The sequence below is a fragment of the Gracilinanus agilis genome, chromosome 5 (genome assembly GCF_016433145.1).
Source record: "Gracilinanus agilis isolate LMUSP501 chromosome 5, AgileGrace, whole genome shotgun sequence".
Taxonomy (NCBI): Eukaryota; Metazoa; Chordata; class Mammalia; order Didelphimorphia; family Didelphidae; genus Gracilinanus; species Gracilinanus agilis.
The window spans coordinates 162,035,439-162,053,452 of NC_058134.1; the positions used below are offsets into that span (position 1 = coordinate 162,035,439).

General features: G+C 33.5%; 1 protein-coding gene across 1 annotated transcript in view; it reads right to left on the minus strand.

Annotated features, from left to right (window-relative positions):
- The window catches only part of CACNA2D1 (calcium voltage-gated channel auxiliary subunit alpha2delta 1), a 644,980-nt gene that overhangs the window by 297,132 nt on the left and 329,834 nt on the right, over positions 1-18,014 (minus strand). The window contains exon 4 of the mRNA XM_044679055.1: positions 6,745-6,804. Within this exon, the coding sequence (XP_044534990.1) occupies positions 6,745-6,804 (60 nt within the window). The remainder of the gene's footprint in view (positions 1-6,744; positions 6,805-18,014) is intronic.

Consider the following 18,014-nt stretch of genomic DNA (forward strand, 5'->3'; position numbering starts at 1 on the left):
GTCACTTGACCCCCATTGCCTACCCTTACCACTCTTCTGCCTTGGAACCAATATACAGTATTGACTCCAAGACGGAAGGTAAGGGTTTAAAAAAAACCATAATATATATGTAACTTTTAATGTACTATCATTATACTTGAAATAGTAATACATACTTATGCTTTTAAGCCAATCATTGCAGATTCCTCTTTTGACCATCTTTCTTTGTTATACTATTATGCATTTACATCTTGGGACTCATCATTATGAGGGACCATTTTGTTAAGTCTCAGTTCTTCTGAAACCTCATGTTTTATGACATTAATTTTGTCTTTAGTTAGCAGGTTTTCCTTCACCATGGCTGGCTTCCAGTTTGAAACATTTTGCTCATTTAATCTAGTTGTTAGCTTGGAATGTTGGATGAAAATATGCTGGTACATAATTTGTCTATATACTGTTATTTTTTTTCTAGCAGCCTCAAAACAGGAGCCTATTTTATCTTTGCATATGTACGTTCCCAGTTATGTATACATTCCTAGATAATTCTTTTTTCAGTGATTGGCTTAGTTCTCCTAGAACGGTTGGAACTTTTGCATTTTGCTCATGTGGGTTCATGCAGACTGGTCCTTAATTTCTGTTATATTCCTTTTCCTTTTTGCCATTATTTTCCCATTGCATAAATACCATTCATTCAGCACGTGACACTGCCTTGAAACAATTAAGAAATCTTTGATGATGAGCCATAGAAATGTTCCCTGTGTTACACATATAGAAGGGTAGCACACATAATGGATGATAGCTTCTGTCCCTTTTCTTTATTATAGTGAGCCTAATCAGTAATATAAAAGAGAGAATCGTGATGAAAGCTAACCTATGACAACCTCCAAACAGATGGGTACACAGATATTTTGCTATTGCATGACAGGATGAATAATTTTATGTTGTTGCTACACAAGGAACTTTCCTCTAATGATTATGTAGAAGGGTGACCTTAGTTATCATCAGGTTCAACTCTCTTAATTCATAAAAGTACAGAGGATTTAATTTCCTTGTCCAGCATGATACAGTATTTCATAGCAGAGCCAGAATTAGATCCTAGTTTTCCTAATACCTATCCAGAGGTTCTTGGTACTTTACTACATTATATTCAGGCCACACAAAGACTCTGAATTTGAAGACAAAAGATGCTTTCTGGGAACCTTTGTACATTCTGCTCTTAGTTCTATCTTTAAAGAATATATCACAACTTCTATATGTCAGCTTTCATATCTGCTAATGGAAGTAACTTGTTTAACCTAATAAAGGAACAAAATCACTAAATATTTCAAGGCTGCACTTTTTGTTGGATACCACAATGTTTTACCACATGCTACTTGGAAATATGGAACTAGAGATTAAGAAGATAGAATCATCACTGTCTTTATTTTTATGTTCTGCTATTTCAACATTACTTCAAACATTTTTCTTGCATTTTTGGTACTTATATGACTGAGACAAATTATATGTCCAAATTTTACTTCATTGTCTGCAGTTATTAAATTATTATCATTATGATAATCAAAGGTAAAAGGAGTTAAATGAAAATAACAGTAAAATTATAGTAATAAAATTTTATATAATAATCAGAACAATTCATTAAATGTGTCTAAATTTTGCAAATAGGTAACTAGATGTACATAAAACAACTATAATACTTTAAGTATGGATAAAAAGCCCTACAGAAAAGAAGAATTGTTATCTTGTGCTCATAAATTTAAACTCAGTATAATAACTGCTCTTGTTTCTTTCATTTCATAGAAATCCACTAGAAAGAAGATATCTCTGTTTCTTAATTGTGTTCCAAAGGGCCTTTTTAAAAATAGCCTTCCAATTATATTAGGCTTCACTTTAGTTCATTAATTTGTAAAACAGGCAAAAAGAAAATTTCATGTATGTAAGGATTAATGTTTTTGAAACCAAATACTATTTGAAAGAATTAATTTTCTAGTTAAAGATATATGAAGAGATATACACATTTTTTTTAAAATCAAAATGAGTCCCATATAATTTATGGATACTACCATTTTAAGTAGTATTTGGACAGAATTTCTCTTTTTCATTTAAATAATTATTTTACACAAAATATCACCAAGCTTGATTCCAGGTCTCCTTTGGAACTGAGTCTGTCTCTATCTTGTGACCAAATTGGACACAACGTGATTAATGTCCCCTACTTGGACATTCACAATTGTTGGTGCCACAATTTTAATAGGACAGGCCATGAGGTAATTCAATTTAGTTAATAAAGTTGAAATAACTCAGTAGATTACGTGATGGTTTGAGTCACACAAATTGAGCCATGGATGAATTTCACAGCTTCCTAAGAAATCTTATGACAACCTTTTATGAGGAGAATATATAGGGATTTCAAGAAAAAAATAGATTCTTTAGGGGCAATGATCCTTTGGAGATCATGGTGATAAACATGAGTGTAAGTCGAGACCTAAATTTTCCTAATTAGTCATCTGCAGTTTTCAGCTTACTGGAGAATTGCTCATGTTTTTATTCATTTTGTCTGTAAAGATAAAGTTGACTTTCAAATGTTTTATTTACAGACCAATTTCTCGAAGTCTATGCTTTAGTTTTCATAGTGACAAGCAGATACTAATAACCCATGCATTAAGATGCTACTTATTGAAATACAAATTAGGCATCCCTTATGTTTATACATGTGTAAGTACAATTAATATTATAGGCTTAGTTAGAAACAAAATTACTTTAGTTAACCAACCATTGCAATGCAATCAAATGAGATTTTGAATGCAATTGTGAAAGATCTGTTTGGGGAAATCACAGCAATTATTTCATGCAGAGCAATTATGCTTCTACTCATTTTTTTCCTGCCACCTGCCCCCCAATAAAATAATTTCTCCATGATAAGTGACATGAAATGTCACCTTTAACATTTCCCGGTTACATGGAGACCTAAAAGGCAGCTGGCAGACTCGATCTATTTACAAATATTGGTTTGAACTTTTAATGCATGACTGCATAAATCTCCGTCTATTTAAAAGCATGCCCTTTGTTCCCTCAATCATATATTCACTTGGGAACTGAGTTGGAGCTTTGGGAGAGTGAGAAGTTACACAGTCCCTTTCTTGATGCTTAGGGGCTTTGCCTTTTATTCTTGATGGTTATGATGTTTCTTGTGAAACACAAGAGGGAATCATAATAAATATTTTACTTAAATATTAACAAAATCTTCTCTCATACTTTGCCAAAAGCTCAGGACATTTTATCATTCTTTAAAATGTTAATGCAATTTTTACATAATTATTTCAGTCATCGTGGAACTGAAAAGTTTTAAAATTGTAGTATTAGAGAATATATTGCATTATATTAAAGAGTTAAATGCATTAAAATCTTTTTTTTTAAATAGTGGAGGAGCCATTAAAATTGTGCTAGTATTAGAAAATGCCATAAATTCTAAAAGTCCTTTATAATATTAATACATTTACAACTATTTCTGTGGATAGGGTTATGATTAAGGAATTCAAAATTCTCATCACAGCCTTGAATATGAAATTTTTGGTCTTCTGAGTTTTTAAATCTCTAGATTTATTTATAAGCACACATTTGAATCAATAATGGCTAAAGCTATAAATGTTCAAATTCTAGCTTTCTAAAGCAGCAGAAAAAAGTTAAAAAGATGGCTTTTAAGACTCTTCAAACTTTGGAGTCTTTATTGCCAAGGCAAACCAGGATGATGAATATAGTAAATATTTATATTATGATCCCACAAGTAATATTCTCTCTGGATGTTTCACAGGAAAAGATTTTAGAATGACCCAACCATCCTGATAGAGTAGAAAACAGAAAACATGCTTCACTATCTAAATATCGGTAGTTATATATCCATGATAACCTAGTTTTCATAGTTCCTTTAGAAGGGAACATGTCATTGTTGAAGGAGCAATCAACAATGAATTGAAAGAGACACAAGATCAAATATCATATCTAATGCTTAATTATTTGCGTGGCAATGGGGAAATAATTTAGCTTATTTGAGTTTTATTTCTTCATCTGAAAATAAAAGAAGCTAATCATTTGACTAGTTCTAATCTCAAAGGATTGTTCTGGGGTTTGATTGGGGGAACATATGTAAAAATTCTGCAAATTTTAAACAACTATATCAATGACAATTATTGTTGTTGTTACCCAATGAATAAATTTGAAAGGAGCTATTTTAAACTCAGTTGTTCTTCTTTAGTAGCATTCTATATTAATGGTAACACATTGGGTAAATCATGTCTACTTTGGATCTGTTGCAGCTACTTGAAGACAACCAGCAAATGGACTTTGGAAGTAAAGGCAAAGAATCACAAATTATAGGAGATCTAGTTGGTGGCTGATTAAGGCAGTTCAGGTGCCATCCAAAGTACATTCGCCATTGCTCTGATGCCACTTTCTCTTACTTAGCCACAATACTTCTTGCTTTTCTCTCAGCCCCTCCTATGTGTTAGGAAAAATAATCGGTGTGGAAGGAAGGAGGAGTTTTGGTTCTCTTAAAGGCTCACTTTCATGTCTCTGTTATTTAATCTTATCCTCTTTGGCTACTGGAGTACATGGAATTTGGACTCAAAAAAAAGTAAGATCTAACCTTAAAGAAATAAGTGGCAACTTTCCTAGAGAAAGGCTAAGCATGGGAGTGGTATGAAGGAGGCACACAGAGAAGTTGGTATTAGTTGTTTTGTTTTTTCTCTTCTTAATCTTACAGAGTACACATCAGTAGAGAAGTCTCCAAGTACTTCTGGAAACATCTGGCCAAAAGATAATTTTTAGTTATTTGAGAGCTCTTGGTAGCTCCTTTCTCAGGCTGCTTGGCTGAAAACTTGTGGAATAGGATCTATATTCTGTCTTAGACAAACTCAAGGAGACTTTACTTGACTAGATGTCATTGCTTGGGGTTAGAATACTCATGGGATACTCATGACCTTCTCTGGTGTGAGTTACAAATATGTTGCTTCAGTGAAACACCCTGAGGATGAGAGTGGAGGTATCACGTGTACATCTGTGTGTACTTGTGAGTTATATTTGATGTTTTACTAATTCTTGTGAGGACTGATGAATCTCAAATCAGATTTTGTAGCATGTATCGGACTACTCCTTTTTAAGATACATTGCAAATGCAAAATAAACTATAGAAACTCTAAGGTTTAATGAGATCAATAGTCACTGCTGGCAGGGATGGGTCTGGGCAAGGGTGAATGAAGCCCTTGGGAGATGCTGTCAGGGTTGCTAGAAGACCCATACTGGGTCAGCCTCCCAATCTTCTCATGCTGTTTACAATTGCTGAGGTGAGCCTGGCCATACTGAGGATCAGTAACTATCTGTGCCCTCTTACAACCCAATTGTTGATATTCTTTTGAAAAATAACTTCCTCCATGGTATTCCACATGTTTTTATTTTATTAAAAAAAATGTACTTTATCACTCTACACTCCAGCTGTCCAATTAATTTCTCTTATGATACCAAATAGAAGAAACTGACTGGGTTCTGAGAAGTGTTTTTCCCCTAAGATTCTTCTGTAATTGAAATTGAGATTTTTGCTGAAGAAAAAAAATTAAATGTTTTCTAAATCATTCATTGAAATCTTTCATTGCTTTTTCTAAAGGAAAACAGTCACTGGGTCTATTAATATAAGATGAACATAATCGCTGCCTGGCGTGTACAGAGAATGCACTTGTGCTTCTTTGCTAATCAGTCATGACTAGAAGGACTCTTATCCTGTAAAACATGTTTATCAAAGATATATGCAAGAGCTAATGAGAACAGACTCCCCCCCCCAAAATGACTAGCAATAGAGAAGGATTACTTATGGCTCAAGTGGGACAAATTAAATTATAAGAAACTTAATACATTTATTCTAAATATAATTGTATTTTCTCAATGTCAAGGTTATTATAATTTGCATGGTTTTCTCTCAACTGAAAATAGTGAAACATCAGTTTGTTTTCCAACATCAACTCTCAAAATCAATCCGTAGGTTGCTCCAGATCTTATGCCTTATGCTATGTAGAGCCTTAATTCAATAAGCACCTTGTTGCTTGGATAGTGGAACTTCATTTCAAATAATTCATATATTTTCCTTGTAACAATGATTATACATAAGACATCTATTAAGATAATCACATGATTTTTGTTGTTCTTATTTTGATATGATCAGGTATGCTTATGGCTTTCTTAATATTAAACCAGCTACACATATTTAGAATAAATCCCACCTGATTATAGTGTATGATCTTTGTGATATATTGTTGTAATCTCCATGTTAATATCTTATTTAAAATTTTTGCATCGATATTCATTAGGGAAATTGGTTGAACATTTTCTTTTTTTCTCTTCCTAGTTTAGGTTTCAAAGCTATATTTGTTTCAAAGAAGGAATTTGGAAGGCCTCCTTTAGCCATTTTCCCAAATATTTTACATTATAAATTGTTCTTTAAATGTTAGAAATCACTTCTAAAGCTATCTGGTTCTGGAGACTTTTTCTTATAGAGCACTATTTATGACTAGTTCTATTTCTTTTTCTAAGATATTTATTAAGTATTTTCTGCAATCGAGGCATTTTACAATTCCCTCTTTGCTTTATCTTTTCCACCTTTATGGAATAAGTTCATCTTCCCCCTCCAAAAATAAAACAAAACAAACAAAGGAAACTTCCAAAATAGAATTATCCAAAAGAAAATGGTGAAACCACTAATAATGAGGGGGAAATGGTTCTTACCCCAAAATCATCCCGCCACTGATGAGCTGCTTGAAATTTCTCTGCTTTGGTAGCCAGACGCTGAGAAAATAAAAGAAAAAAAAAAGATAAATGTTCAAATGCACACATGAAAATGGTTGTCTTAGATATACTACTTTTGATTTTCTGAGTAACCACCAAATTATAGAAAAATCCAAATGATTCCTGACACCTAGTTAATGGATGCTTAGGCTTAAAGTATTTTGAACTGCTTCAAGCCATCCTATCTAAAAGTATCATTATTCCTGTGACTAGACATTCTGAATGCAGTTTGGTTTATAACCTTTGTGATCATCATCAACAATGTTCTTCATGATTTATGGTTATCATTTGCCTAAGCTTGTTTTTGTAAAAGAATCTTTCAAATCATTTTAGAAAGGTAGTATTCCTTCTCATTTGTTGACATCATTTACTTCTACACAAAATTTAAAAAAATCAGTACTTCAGTACAGATACAACAAATTCTGTGGAGCCAAACAGCTGTTTATTTGACAATTACATTATTTAACTGTGCTGAGGTTGCAGCAAAATACCTTTTGTTATTCAAGGGACAATATAGTACAGAGGAGGGAGTGATGGAAGTGGAGTTAGGATATCTAAGAAGAAATCCCGTCTGACTTTTCCTAGCTGTATGACCACTGATGAGCCCCTTCTTTATCTGAGCCTCAGTTTTCTTTTCTGGCCTCAGACATTTACTAAGCTGTGTAATCCTGGGTAAGTCACATTAACCTGTTTGCCTCAGTTTCATCATTTTTAAAATAAGCTTGAGAAGGAAATGGCAAGCCATTCCAGTATCTTTACCAAAAAAATCCCTAAATAGGGTCATGAAGAGTGAGATATGGCTGAAAGATCTGAAAAAAGTATCACATAGAAAATGATTAAGAATGGCATGATTTTTAAGGTGTTATATGCTTGTACTGATTTTGCTTATTCTGTTTCTTTGTAAAGTACTCACTAGGTATTGATACTATATTCAAAGGGACTGTGAAGATCTCATTGATACTAGGTTTAAGGGACTATTAAAATCTCTAAGGTTATCGTCCAGATTTAATAATTTTTGAATCTCTGGTCATAAGGTATTACTTCATTACTGCTTTTTGGAGATATTAGATCATGTGGTCTATAAAAACTCCTCAAATTCTTGCAGATCCTAATAATTACACTCTTAAATGAGAGAGAAGCAATTTAACTTATTATAACTTTGATATATTTTTGTGAAACAAGCCATAGTACTTAAAGGTCTATCTAAAAGTTAAACTTACTAGTACTTTATACAATCTCTAGCTCTCAAAGCACCAACCAATCCCCTCTTATTTTTCTATGATTTACTTTTTACCCCAATGATAATATTTTTTAAAACAGCAAAGCAAATATGAAGTGTGTTTTGGCTGCCTTAATGATGACAGAGAGTCCTTTCGGAAATAAAAGTTATAATTTTTCTCAAAACTTTACTTTTTTTTAATGCATTATCATCATCCACTCATGACTCCCCATCCAATAGATTAGATGATCTCTGAGGTCCCTTTCAGTCCAAAAGTCCTTTGATTCTTCCTCCTATGATTCAATTCAAGCATTCAACAAACATTTACTAAATGTTCATTATATACAATGTTCTGTTTCAGGTGTGTGGGGATACTGTTACGAAATGAAACTCTCTGCTTTTAAAGAGATTTCTCTCCTCTTGATCTTACATTCTGCTATGTTCTATTACACATTAAAATATTTATTAAAATCTTTGTTTTTATAATAATTCCAGAATACACCAACTTTCCCCATCCCCATTGCATACAGTCCAAATTAGTGTAAAAGTGGTGTGTCACTTCCAACTACCCACCCCTTTCAGACCATTAGGCATATAAAAAGAATGTGGCCTATATGTGTTCCTGTGAATATCTGGCAAAAACACTGTTACCTTTTGACTCATGTGGAAATAGAGGTAGTAGGAGAAAGGTACAGAAATTATTCCCTCTTCTTAGAGGTGGCAAATCGGAATGTGAGGTGATATGTTTGCGAACTGGGTGCCTACAATCATAATATTGTGGCTTGGAGGCAAAAAGGCCCAGTGAATGGTCATAAGGATTTTGTTGAGGTATTTAAATCAGTACTTTGAATAAAATTTTGTATTATTAGTTTTAGAGTTTAAATCCTATTAAATTTCATTTTGATTCAAAAGTTATTTTGGGAAATGGTCATATTTGTCTGAAGCTAAAATTTCCTTGAAGTAATTATTTATATTTTAGTACCATGGATGTTCTTTAATTATATACCTGCTTTTCAAAAAGAGATTTACTGTGGGAGTGGGGGTGGGGAAGAAGTGTCAGTCCCTGAACTGCTTTATGTCCACTGGCTGTACACCAAAGAATTTGATCAACCGGCTCCATAGGGCAGAATGAACCCCTCTCCTCACTTTTTGGGGGGAGGGAGATGTGGATTCTCTCATTTTACCCACTCCAAACAGTCTTGCTAATATGCTTCCTTCTAACAAGTCATAAAATTGCCACGATGTCCATTACAGTTATTTTGAGAGACTTTGGATGACTACACAAAAGACTAAAATTGTCCAGCCATGGCTGAAAACATTTAGCACTACAAAGTCTGGTACAATTTAATCTATATAAAGGAATGCTCGTATTGTATGGGGATCTATAGTGCTAGAAGATGGAATTACATTGAGTGCAAGATTTCGAGTTAGGAAGACTACGTCACATGTTCCCAAGCTCCATGATGCTGGGCAAGTCACCCAAATTCTCTCAGCCTTGGTTTATTAATATGTAAAATAAGCATAACACAAACACCTATTTCCTAGGATGATTATGCGGATCAAATGAAATAAATTATAAAGCACTTACTAACTTTAAAATGCTACATAAATTCTAGCTCTTGTTATTATACTTGTTATCATTTTATTATTGGTACAATGAGGGGAGGTAGGAACAACAAGGAACAGCCAGATGGTACAGTGGATAGTGCTGAGCCTGGAGTAAGGAAGACTCATCTTCACAGGCTCAAATCTGGCTTCAGATGCTTACTAACTGTGTGGCCTTACACAAACCAATTAATACTATTTGCCTCAGTTTCCTTATCTGGGGCTATCTCAATGAGTGGTTTGCTGACCATAGAGAGGGGCAGGATCTATTCAGGTGCATAACTGGTATCCCACCTCTGATGTTAAAAGGAAGAAGGCATCAGTCACTGAGTTTGCATGGCACATACAATTTTTCATGAAAACTTCCATAGAAGATGGTAGAAAATGTAAGGAGTGCCAGGCTATTGGAGGGGGAAAGAATAGAAAGTGTATCTCAAGCAGACACAGCTTGTTGTAAGGAGGGTTTAAACAGATCACCTCTCTCTCTCTCTCTCTCTGTCTCTCTCTGTCTTTCTGTCTCTCTCTCTCTCTGTCTCTCTCTGTCTCTGTCTCTGTCTCTCTCTGTCTCTCTGTCTCTGTCTCCTCTCTGTCTCTGTCTCTGTCTCTCTGTCTCTTCTTTCTCTTTCTCTTGTCTCTGTCTCTTTCCTCTCTGTCCTCCCCCCGCCTCTCTCTATATATATACATGCGCACATATAAAGATATATTTTAAATCACATCTAAAGTTCCATTAACAATAGGAAGCTTCAACATCAATGCAGAATGATAACTATGATTCCCCTGAACCCCAACCAAATAAAAAAAACCTCAATAATTTCATTTTCGAGACCACACTATCTAGCACATACATAACCACACAATTATTTTTAGAATTTTCATTTTCCATCCAATCATTTGATCAAAAGTTTCTGAAAGGCAGAAGTTAACATTAAACTTTATAGAATGGGACATAAGAACGTACTATTCAACTTATACAGTTTACTGTTTATCTAGGGTGATTGGAATGGATGGGAAGGATAATAAGAACCATAATTTTTTAAAAAATAGAATATATAGAGAAGATATGTCATTTGTTTCTTCAGTTCAAAAAATAGATTACATATTCACTTGAATAAAATTCTTTGGTGATAATGGAAATTTACTTTTACTATAAGAGTTTAAATGTTCTCTTTTCAAAGCTAATTTGCTATGATTTCTACTTTTAAGGTTCAATGTCTAAAACTGAATAATCATGAGAAATTATGCTGCTGATGCCATCTTTGTATTTCAAAAATTTTAGTGAAAAGATCAGTGAAATTTCTGCATGAAAATACTATAATGCATAATTGTGCTTCAGATATCAATGTCTCCTTCTAGGTACTTTTGCCAACTCGACGTGGCGAATGCTGTTCTGTGTTAGCAAATGCCAACTGCTCCTGGCTAATAGAAAATTACTATGTCTTGTGGACATTTCAAGTCCCTAATTAACTTCTAAATTGGCCAAGTGCCATCTTATTTTTAAGGCCAAACAACCTGCAATTAAATCCTGCAGGCAATTTGTGTAAGGACAGATCAAGCCTAGACCTAATAAAATTTGAGCCTTAAAGCAGTCATGCTTCAATATTTTCCTGTTCAGGAAGACCCTGTTCTGGTACATTATATTGCATTTCAAGGTAGTCATAAAATTTTATTTTTCTCATTTGATGATTTATCATGACATATTAAAGCAGTAGACAACAAAATGAGACTAAACATGAGTAGAATATGCTTTTACTCAACTCAGCACGAAGACTAGAGGATCCACTGCTTAATTTTATAAACTCAAGAGGATAGATTAGGGGAAATGCCAGGAGACAGCTAAAAGATAAGTATGTTAGTATACAAAAATTGTATTCATATCTGCATATACTATATATACCAAATACATAGATATATAAGAATATGTATCTGTATATTTGAAGTAGCTCTGGCATCATGCAGATCTGACTCTGATAGTAGATAAGAGGCCAGATACATTCTAAAGTCTTTAAGTTATAAAATAAATGTTCATCTGTATTTGGAGAGAGGGTTTACTCACTGGAAAGTTCTTTATATCAATTTATTTACGCACATATAATGCATGCATATTTATATACACATGTACATATAATATAGTATTTGACAGGGCAATGTGTGTATATCTTCATCTATTCTTCTGGGAACAAATATAAAACCCTATGTTTGAAATTCAAAGCCTTCCCCATTGTGCCCCCTTCCTACATTTCTGGTCTTATTCTGCCTTCCTTTCACAAACTAATACAAGGACATCAGTTTTCTTGCTGTTCTTTGGACAAGTTACTCTACGTCCAACTCCTGTCCATTGTCACTGGCCGTCCTCCAAATCTGGGATGCCCTTCCTCTCCTTTGCACCCCTTGGCTTCCTTTGAGTCTCAGGTAAAATTTCACCTTCTTCTAGATGTCCTTCCCAATCTCTTTTAAGGTCAGCATTATCCCTCTGAGAAAACCATCAATTTATCCTCCTTTGTTCATAGATGTTTGAATATTATCTCTCTCATTAGATTATGAAATCTTTGAGAGCCAGGGACTATTTCTTTGCCTCTGTACATCCAGTTCTCAGAACAGCAGCTAGTTCATAGGAGGCACTTAATAGATGCTTATTGATTATTATATGCATTCATATATATAATGACTATGATAATATATTATTAATGTGTACCCATGTATACATATAATGTACTTTATCTATAGACATAGTATGTGTGAATGACCCTTACAAAATAATAGATGTATCAATAATACTTGAAAAAAAGCATACATCTATTTACAAAGGAATTTATAAGGGTTAGTCTTCAGATTATCATTTATAAGGAAAAATTAAAACTACCTAATGGAAAAAATTATGTTAATATCCAACTCTAGTTTCTTATTTCTTAGCTCCAAGAAATTGACGTGGATAGGGACAGGGACTATATCATGGTTAGAAGCAATGAAATACTCTGAATTATGTAATCTCAGTTGCCTAGAACAATGAGAATGTAGATGTATTTTCCAGGATCTCACAGTCTAAGTCTGCATTAGAGACAAAACTTGACATGTCTTAAAGGACTTCAAGACCATATCCTGCTCTGTTATGCCCCACTGTTCCCATGAAACCTTAAAATTTAGTGCCTAAGAGATCAATGAATTTCAAATAATTCAATAGGGGTTTATTAAGTATTTTTATACACAAAACACTATACAAGGTCCTGGGAGAGATACAAAAATAAGATAAGGTTCATGCACTCCTGTAGCTATTTCTTATACTATATTTTAAAAAGGACCTATATCATCAGTATTCCAGGACTCTACGTGATTTATACTCTGCTTACAATTGCATTCATTTGAAAACATTAATGAATTTGGGATTGGTTACTGGGGAGAAAATGCCATTCTTTCAGATTTTCAATCCATGCTGTACAATACAGAGTTCCATTTTTTAAAAATAATGATATTTAAAATCTACCTTTAGTAGGAATGTGTCCATTAGTGGTATATGCCAGGTTACAAGAACAGAATCCTTGTCCTGATTAGTTAATATTTAAGTATGGCTCATGAACACAAGACACTACCAAAAAGAAGGGCCATTTCCTCAGATCTCTCACAAAGCCCCTCAGGAGTAGGACAATTGTAGATTTTTGGAAAAGCTGTTAGAAATTTATTTCAGAACATTTTTAAACTCCTTAATGACTTTTTGGGGCACAGGAAGAGGTTACCAAAATAAAAGAGTCCTACTATCTGTCAGTCTTGGAACTGTCTTTTCAAAGGTCTTGTCTCCAAATTCTAAGTGCATATTGCTAATTGGTGAAAAAAGCTTTTGATCTACAGCAGTCTGCAGGAAAAAGGCCTAGTCAGGCATTATCAGATCAATGAAAAGATCAGCTCCCAGGAAGGTCCATTCATTTCCAACCTTCACTTTTTTGTCATATCTTTATCTCTCCCCCCAGCATTGAATTCTGTCAGAAGATATGACAGCCTCATAAAAGAAGCAAGGCTCTCTGCAGTGAAAGGAAAGCATTCTATTATCACTTCCCTTGCGATCCCTAAATATATTTCATCCTGAAAAATAGAACGAGACTGCTTCTTAATATTGAAAATGTCTTACTTATTAAACTATCAGTTAATCTAAGCCGAAAGACAGCATTGCCTGTCAAAACCATTTAGTTCTGAGTAATTTTCTTTGTGTATATTTGAAAGGAAATCTATAACACGTATATGACAATTTAGCTCAGTTTCAACAATGCAGATATTCAAGTTGAATTTTTGAAAGTTGGCTTGGAGAAAAAAAAACAGAAGAAAATTTTCTTATATTCATTAATATGAAATACAACTTTGCTTTGATATATACTAAAATTAAAAATATACATATTAAATTCTTACATGCAGTGACATGTGACACAATTTTGATTTGATATATATATACTAAAATTATATATATATGTTATATTAAGAATTGGAACTAGTTATTTATGGCATCAAATAATTTGGGGCAAATTATGTGTGGTTAATACTTATTCTTATATATGTGTGTGTATATGTGTGTATATATACATAAATATATACACAAATACACACATATCTTTAGACAGACAGACAGATAGATATTTATATATATATACAAAGAGAATGATGTTATTTTGCATTAATGAACTGATACCAATAAAGGAAATGATTATTTTCTCTGCTGATGCTTTTGTTTTCAAGTTAGTGGGTTAATTAATTAATTATTTACACTTTTTTTTTTTTAACATATCAAAAAATTTACTGGTTCTGTGAGACTTACTAAAGACTTCTGATTTCCTGTTAGGTTTTAATGAAGCAAAATGAAGAGAAAATCATCTTTAGAACAGAAGAGTGAACACAGGAAATGGGTAATAATATGCTAACCCTCACTGAACTCTAGCTAGTTGAAAGTGTCAGGGAATTCTCTTGAATGAGAAGGAGACCTCTTGGGAGAGACGTGCCCATCAGCAAAAGTCTGATGACACTGGGTCAAATATTCGAGGCCAAACTTAAAGCAAAGAAATAGATTAGCATGCTAAGGAAGATTACTGATGACAGCTTCAACTTCCTAGAGGACAGATTTAGTTTTTGTAACTTTGGAGGCCCATTTAGCATCCACAGCCAATCAAAAGCATCCTGCAGCAACTCAATATACATGAATAAGAGTATAGATAAATAACATTCACAACAGGAAAAGAGGGGGTATACAAAGAGGGAATCTTTGAAGGAAACAAAAGTAGGACTTTTAGGTTAGTGTTTGCTATTGAGTTGGCAGGGTTTGTTAATGGAATAATAATAATAACAGCAACGAACATATAGCACTTATTAAGTATCAGGTACTATGCTAAGCACTTTATAATTAGTTGATCTTCACAACAATCCTGGGAGGAAGATGCTATTATTATCCTCGTTTTACAGATGAGGAAACTGAGGCAAGTAGAGACTTGCCTGGGGATATATTCAATAGTAAATGTCTGAGGTTAAATTTGATCTTAGGCTTTCTTGATTCCAGGCCCTATTCACTGTGCCATGTAGTTACCTTGAGAAAATAATAAGACATCATGTCAATGAGAAGACATCTCTTGTTCAAGGACAGGAGACAAAAGGTGGTGATCAAATTTTTTTCTGATAGTGAGAGAAATCCTTTTAGATAAAAATTCAAGATCAAGAGGTAATTTTTAGATAAAAATTCAAGATCAAGAGGTAACCTTCTAGACCAGATTGTAGGTGTCCCTTAACTAAGGACAAAAGTTTTTTTGTTATAACAGTAAATGAAACTATTTTATGTAGTTTTTATGTAAAATACTTTTCCTTTCTATTATTATTCTACCAGATAGTTGGAGGTTTTCTACATTATTAATACCCCAAGATGTCATGAAATAATTGTGCCTATTTTCCCCCACCATAGCCAAAACATTGTTAAGTTATATACCTATATTTTACTTTCCAAGAAAACTATTAATAAGACTATTGTGTAGGTAGGTGTAGGTGAAAATATCAGATACCCTCCGACTTTTATATTCTGCAACTACTCAGAATATTTTATGCACAAATTTTCTACTTCTGTATCTTTCCTATTTCAGGATATAGTTATCATCACAGACATATTTCACATATTAGATTACGCCTGGAACCATTTTAAAATAATTTTATTGGGCTAATTACTTGAAATGATTTATACTTTAATCCTTAAGCACTTTAAAACATTTGTTTTTTCACCAAAATAGTTATCCCACAGGATGAGTCAAGAATGGACTGGACTTTGCAACTCTGGTGGAAGTATCCACATCTTTGAGATCAAAAATCCTCTTACATTTGGGTGGGAGGGGCAGCTGGGTGGCTCAATGGATTGTGAGCCAGGCATAGAGATGGAGGTCCTGCATTTAAATCTGGTCTTAATCACTTCTTAGCTGTGTAGCTGAGTAAGTCTCTTAACCCCTCTTAATACTCTTCTAAGTTAGAACCAATATAAAGTACTGATTCTAAGATGGAATGTAAGGGTTTAAATATTATATATGTATATACACATTATTATTACATATTATGTATATTATTATACATTTGATTATGTTATTTTATATATTATATTATATGTTATTATATGTTATATTATTATATATTACATATATATACATATACATATGTGTGAGTAACAATCTGCTTCTTCGCAGGATCAGAGATTTAGGGAGGAAAGAAAACTTAAGAGATCTAGCCTAACCTCCACATTTTAGATTAGAAGATTCAGATGGGAAGATCATAGTTCAGAAAAATGAAGAGACTGAGAGTCACATAGATGACTTTTTTACATTATAGGTAAAACACTCTTGTAATGATGGAGGTAAATGGTTAAAATAAGGGATACCAAACACAAAGCCTACAAGCTCCTGTGACCCACCACACACTGTGGCTATGACATAGTCCACAACAGTTCCCCCCTACTGTGGTCAGTGCCAGACGAAAATGTAATGGAGAAATAGTTAACAAAATAAACAAAAATACAAAAACATATAGATAATGTTAATTTGAGACTTTTGATGTTTAAAACGCAGCCTATGAAGATTATTTTGTATAGTTTAGTGGACTCCTTTGTATTTGAATTTGACACCACCAGTTAAGATGACAGAACAGAACAGTCTGTCATGGTTTCCTTCTGAAATTCTGTGAAAAAGACATTGTTGTTTGGAAAACTGACACCATACTTCTACCTGAAGTGTGAGGTATGAAGGAGTAGCTGAAGAATCCAGAAGTTTTTAAAAGCATCAAATTGGTGACCCAGACTAGTAGAATGTGGGAAAGATGCTAAAAGTGTTGGAGAATGTTCTTTTGAAAGTTAATCTGATAACTTTCACAGCCTATTCTGAAGATCTTTTAGGGAGATGTTGCTGAAGAACATGGATTAAAATGAAACAGTATGATGGTCTAAAGGAAGGATGTAAAGAGATGGAGACATGAAGCATCAATCTTATCTTTAGAAACACATCCTAGAAGGCAGATATGGGGTTGTATTTTTAGAATAAATTTTGATATAGCATTTTTAGTGAAGCAGAAGAACATTTAACAATAGTCTCCATGCTTTAGTTTAGATATCACATATTTACTCTATGTACTCTATATTTACAACTTATAAGAGTGATCTGAGGCAGTGTGGTATGCTTCATAAAGAGTTGTTTTTACAGTCAGGAAGCTCGGGATTCTTATCCAAACTCTGACATATTCTGACAATGTGATTCCAGGCAAATAATCTCACCTCTCCAAGTCTTCAAACAAGTAAGACTAGAAACTGCAGGTAGGTGCCTTATCCATATTAGTAAAGAGAGCATACTCATTGAAGGTAAAATCCCTATCACTTTTTCTTGCCTAGATTGATAACTAACAGTTTCCCAAGAGAACACTGAGTTTCCCATCCTATTCTTTTCTAACCCTTCCTCTACACTGCTATCCAAATAATCTTCCCAAAGCAAAGTTATGATCACATCAAAACTTTATTTGAATTGACAGGAATAATAAAAGATAATTTTTTCCCTAATCTACATTCCAACTTTAACAACTGCTGAATTTAATTAAGTATACTAAAGTCTCTTATTTAATTGTAGTAAGTGGTGTAGATCAATGCATTTTTCAGCAACATACCATCATATGAGGGACAAACAACAAAAGAACTAAGTGGAACACACACTACGATTTCTAATTTATTTAATAGGGGCTAATTATACCTTTATCAAACTGAATTGAATTTAAATAATAGTTCTTTGAGTTAAAAAATCATTCTCACCAAATGCCTCAAGTTAAGCCTCACACACTTTTGAGGAAGTCAGTTAACTGATTGCCTTTGTTTCCTCATCTGTAAAACGAGTTGGAAAAGGGAATGGCA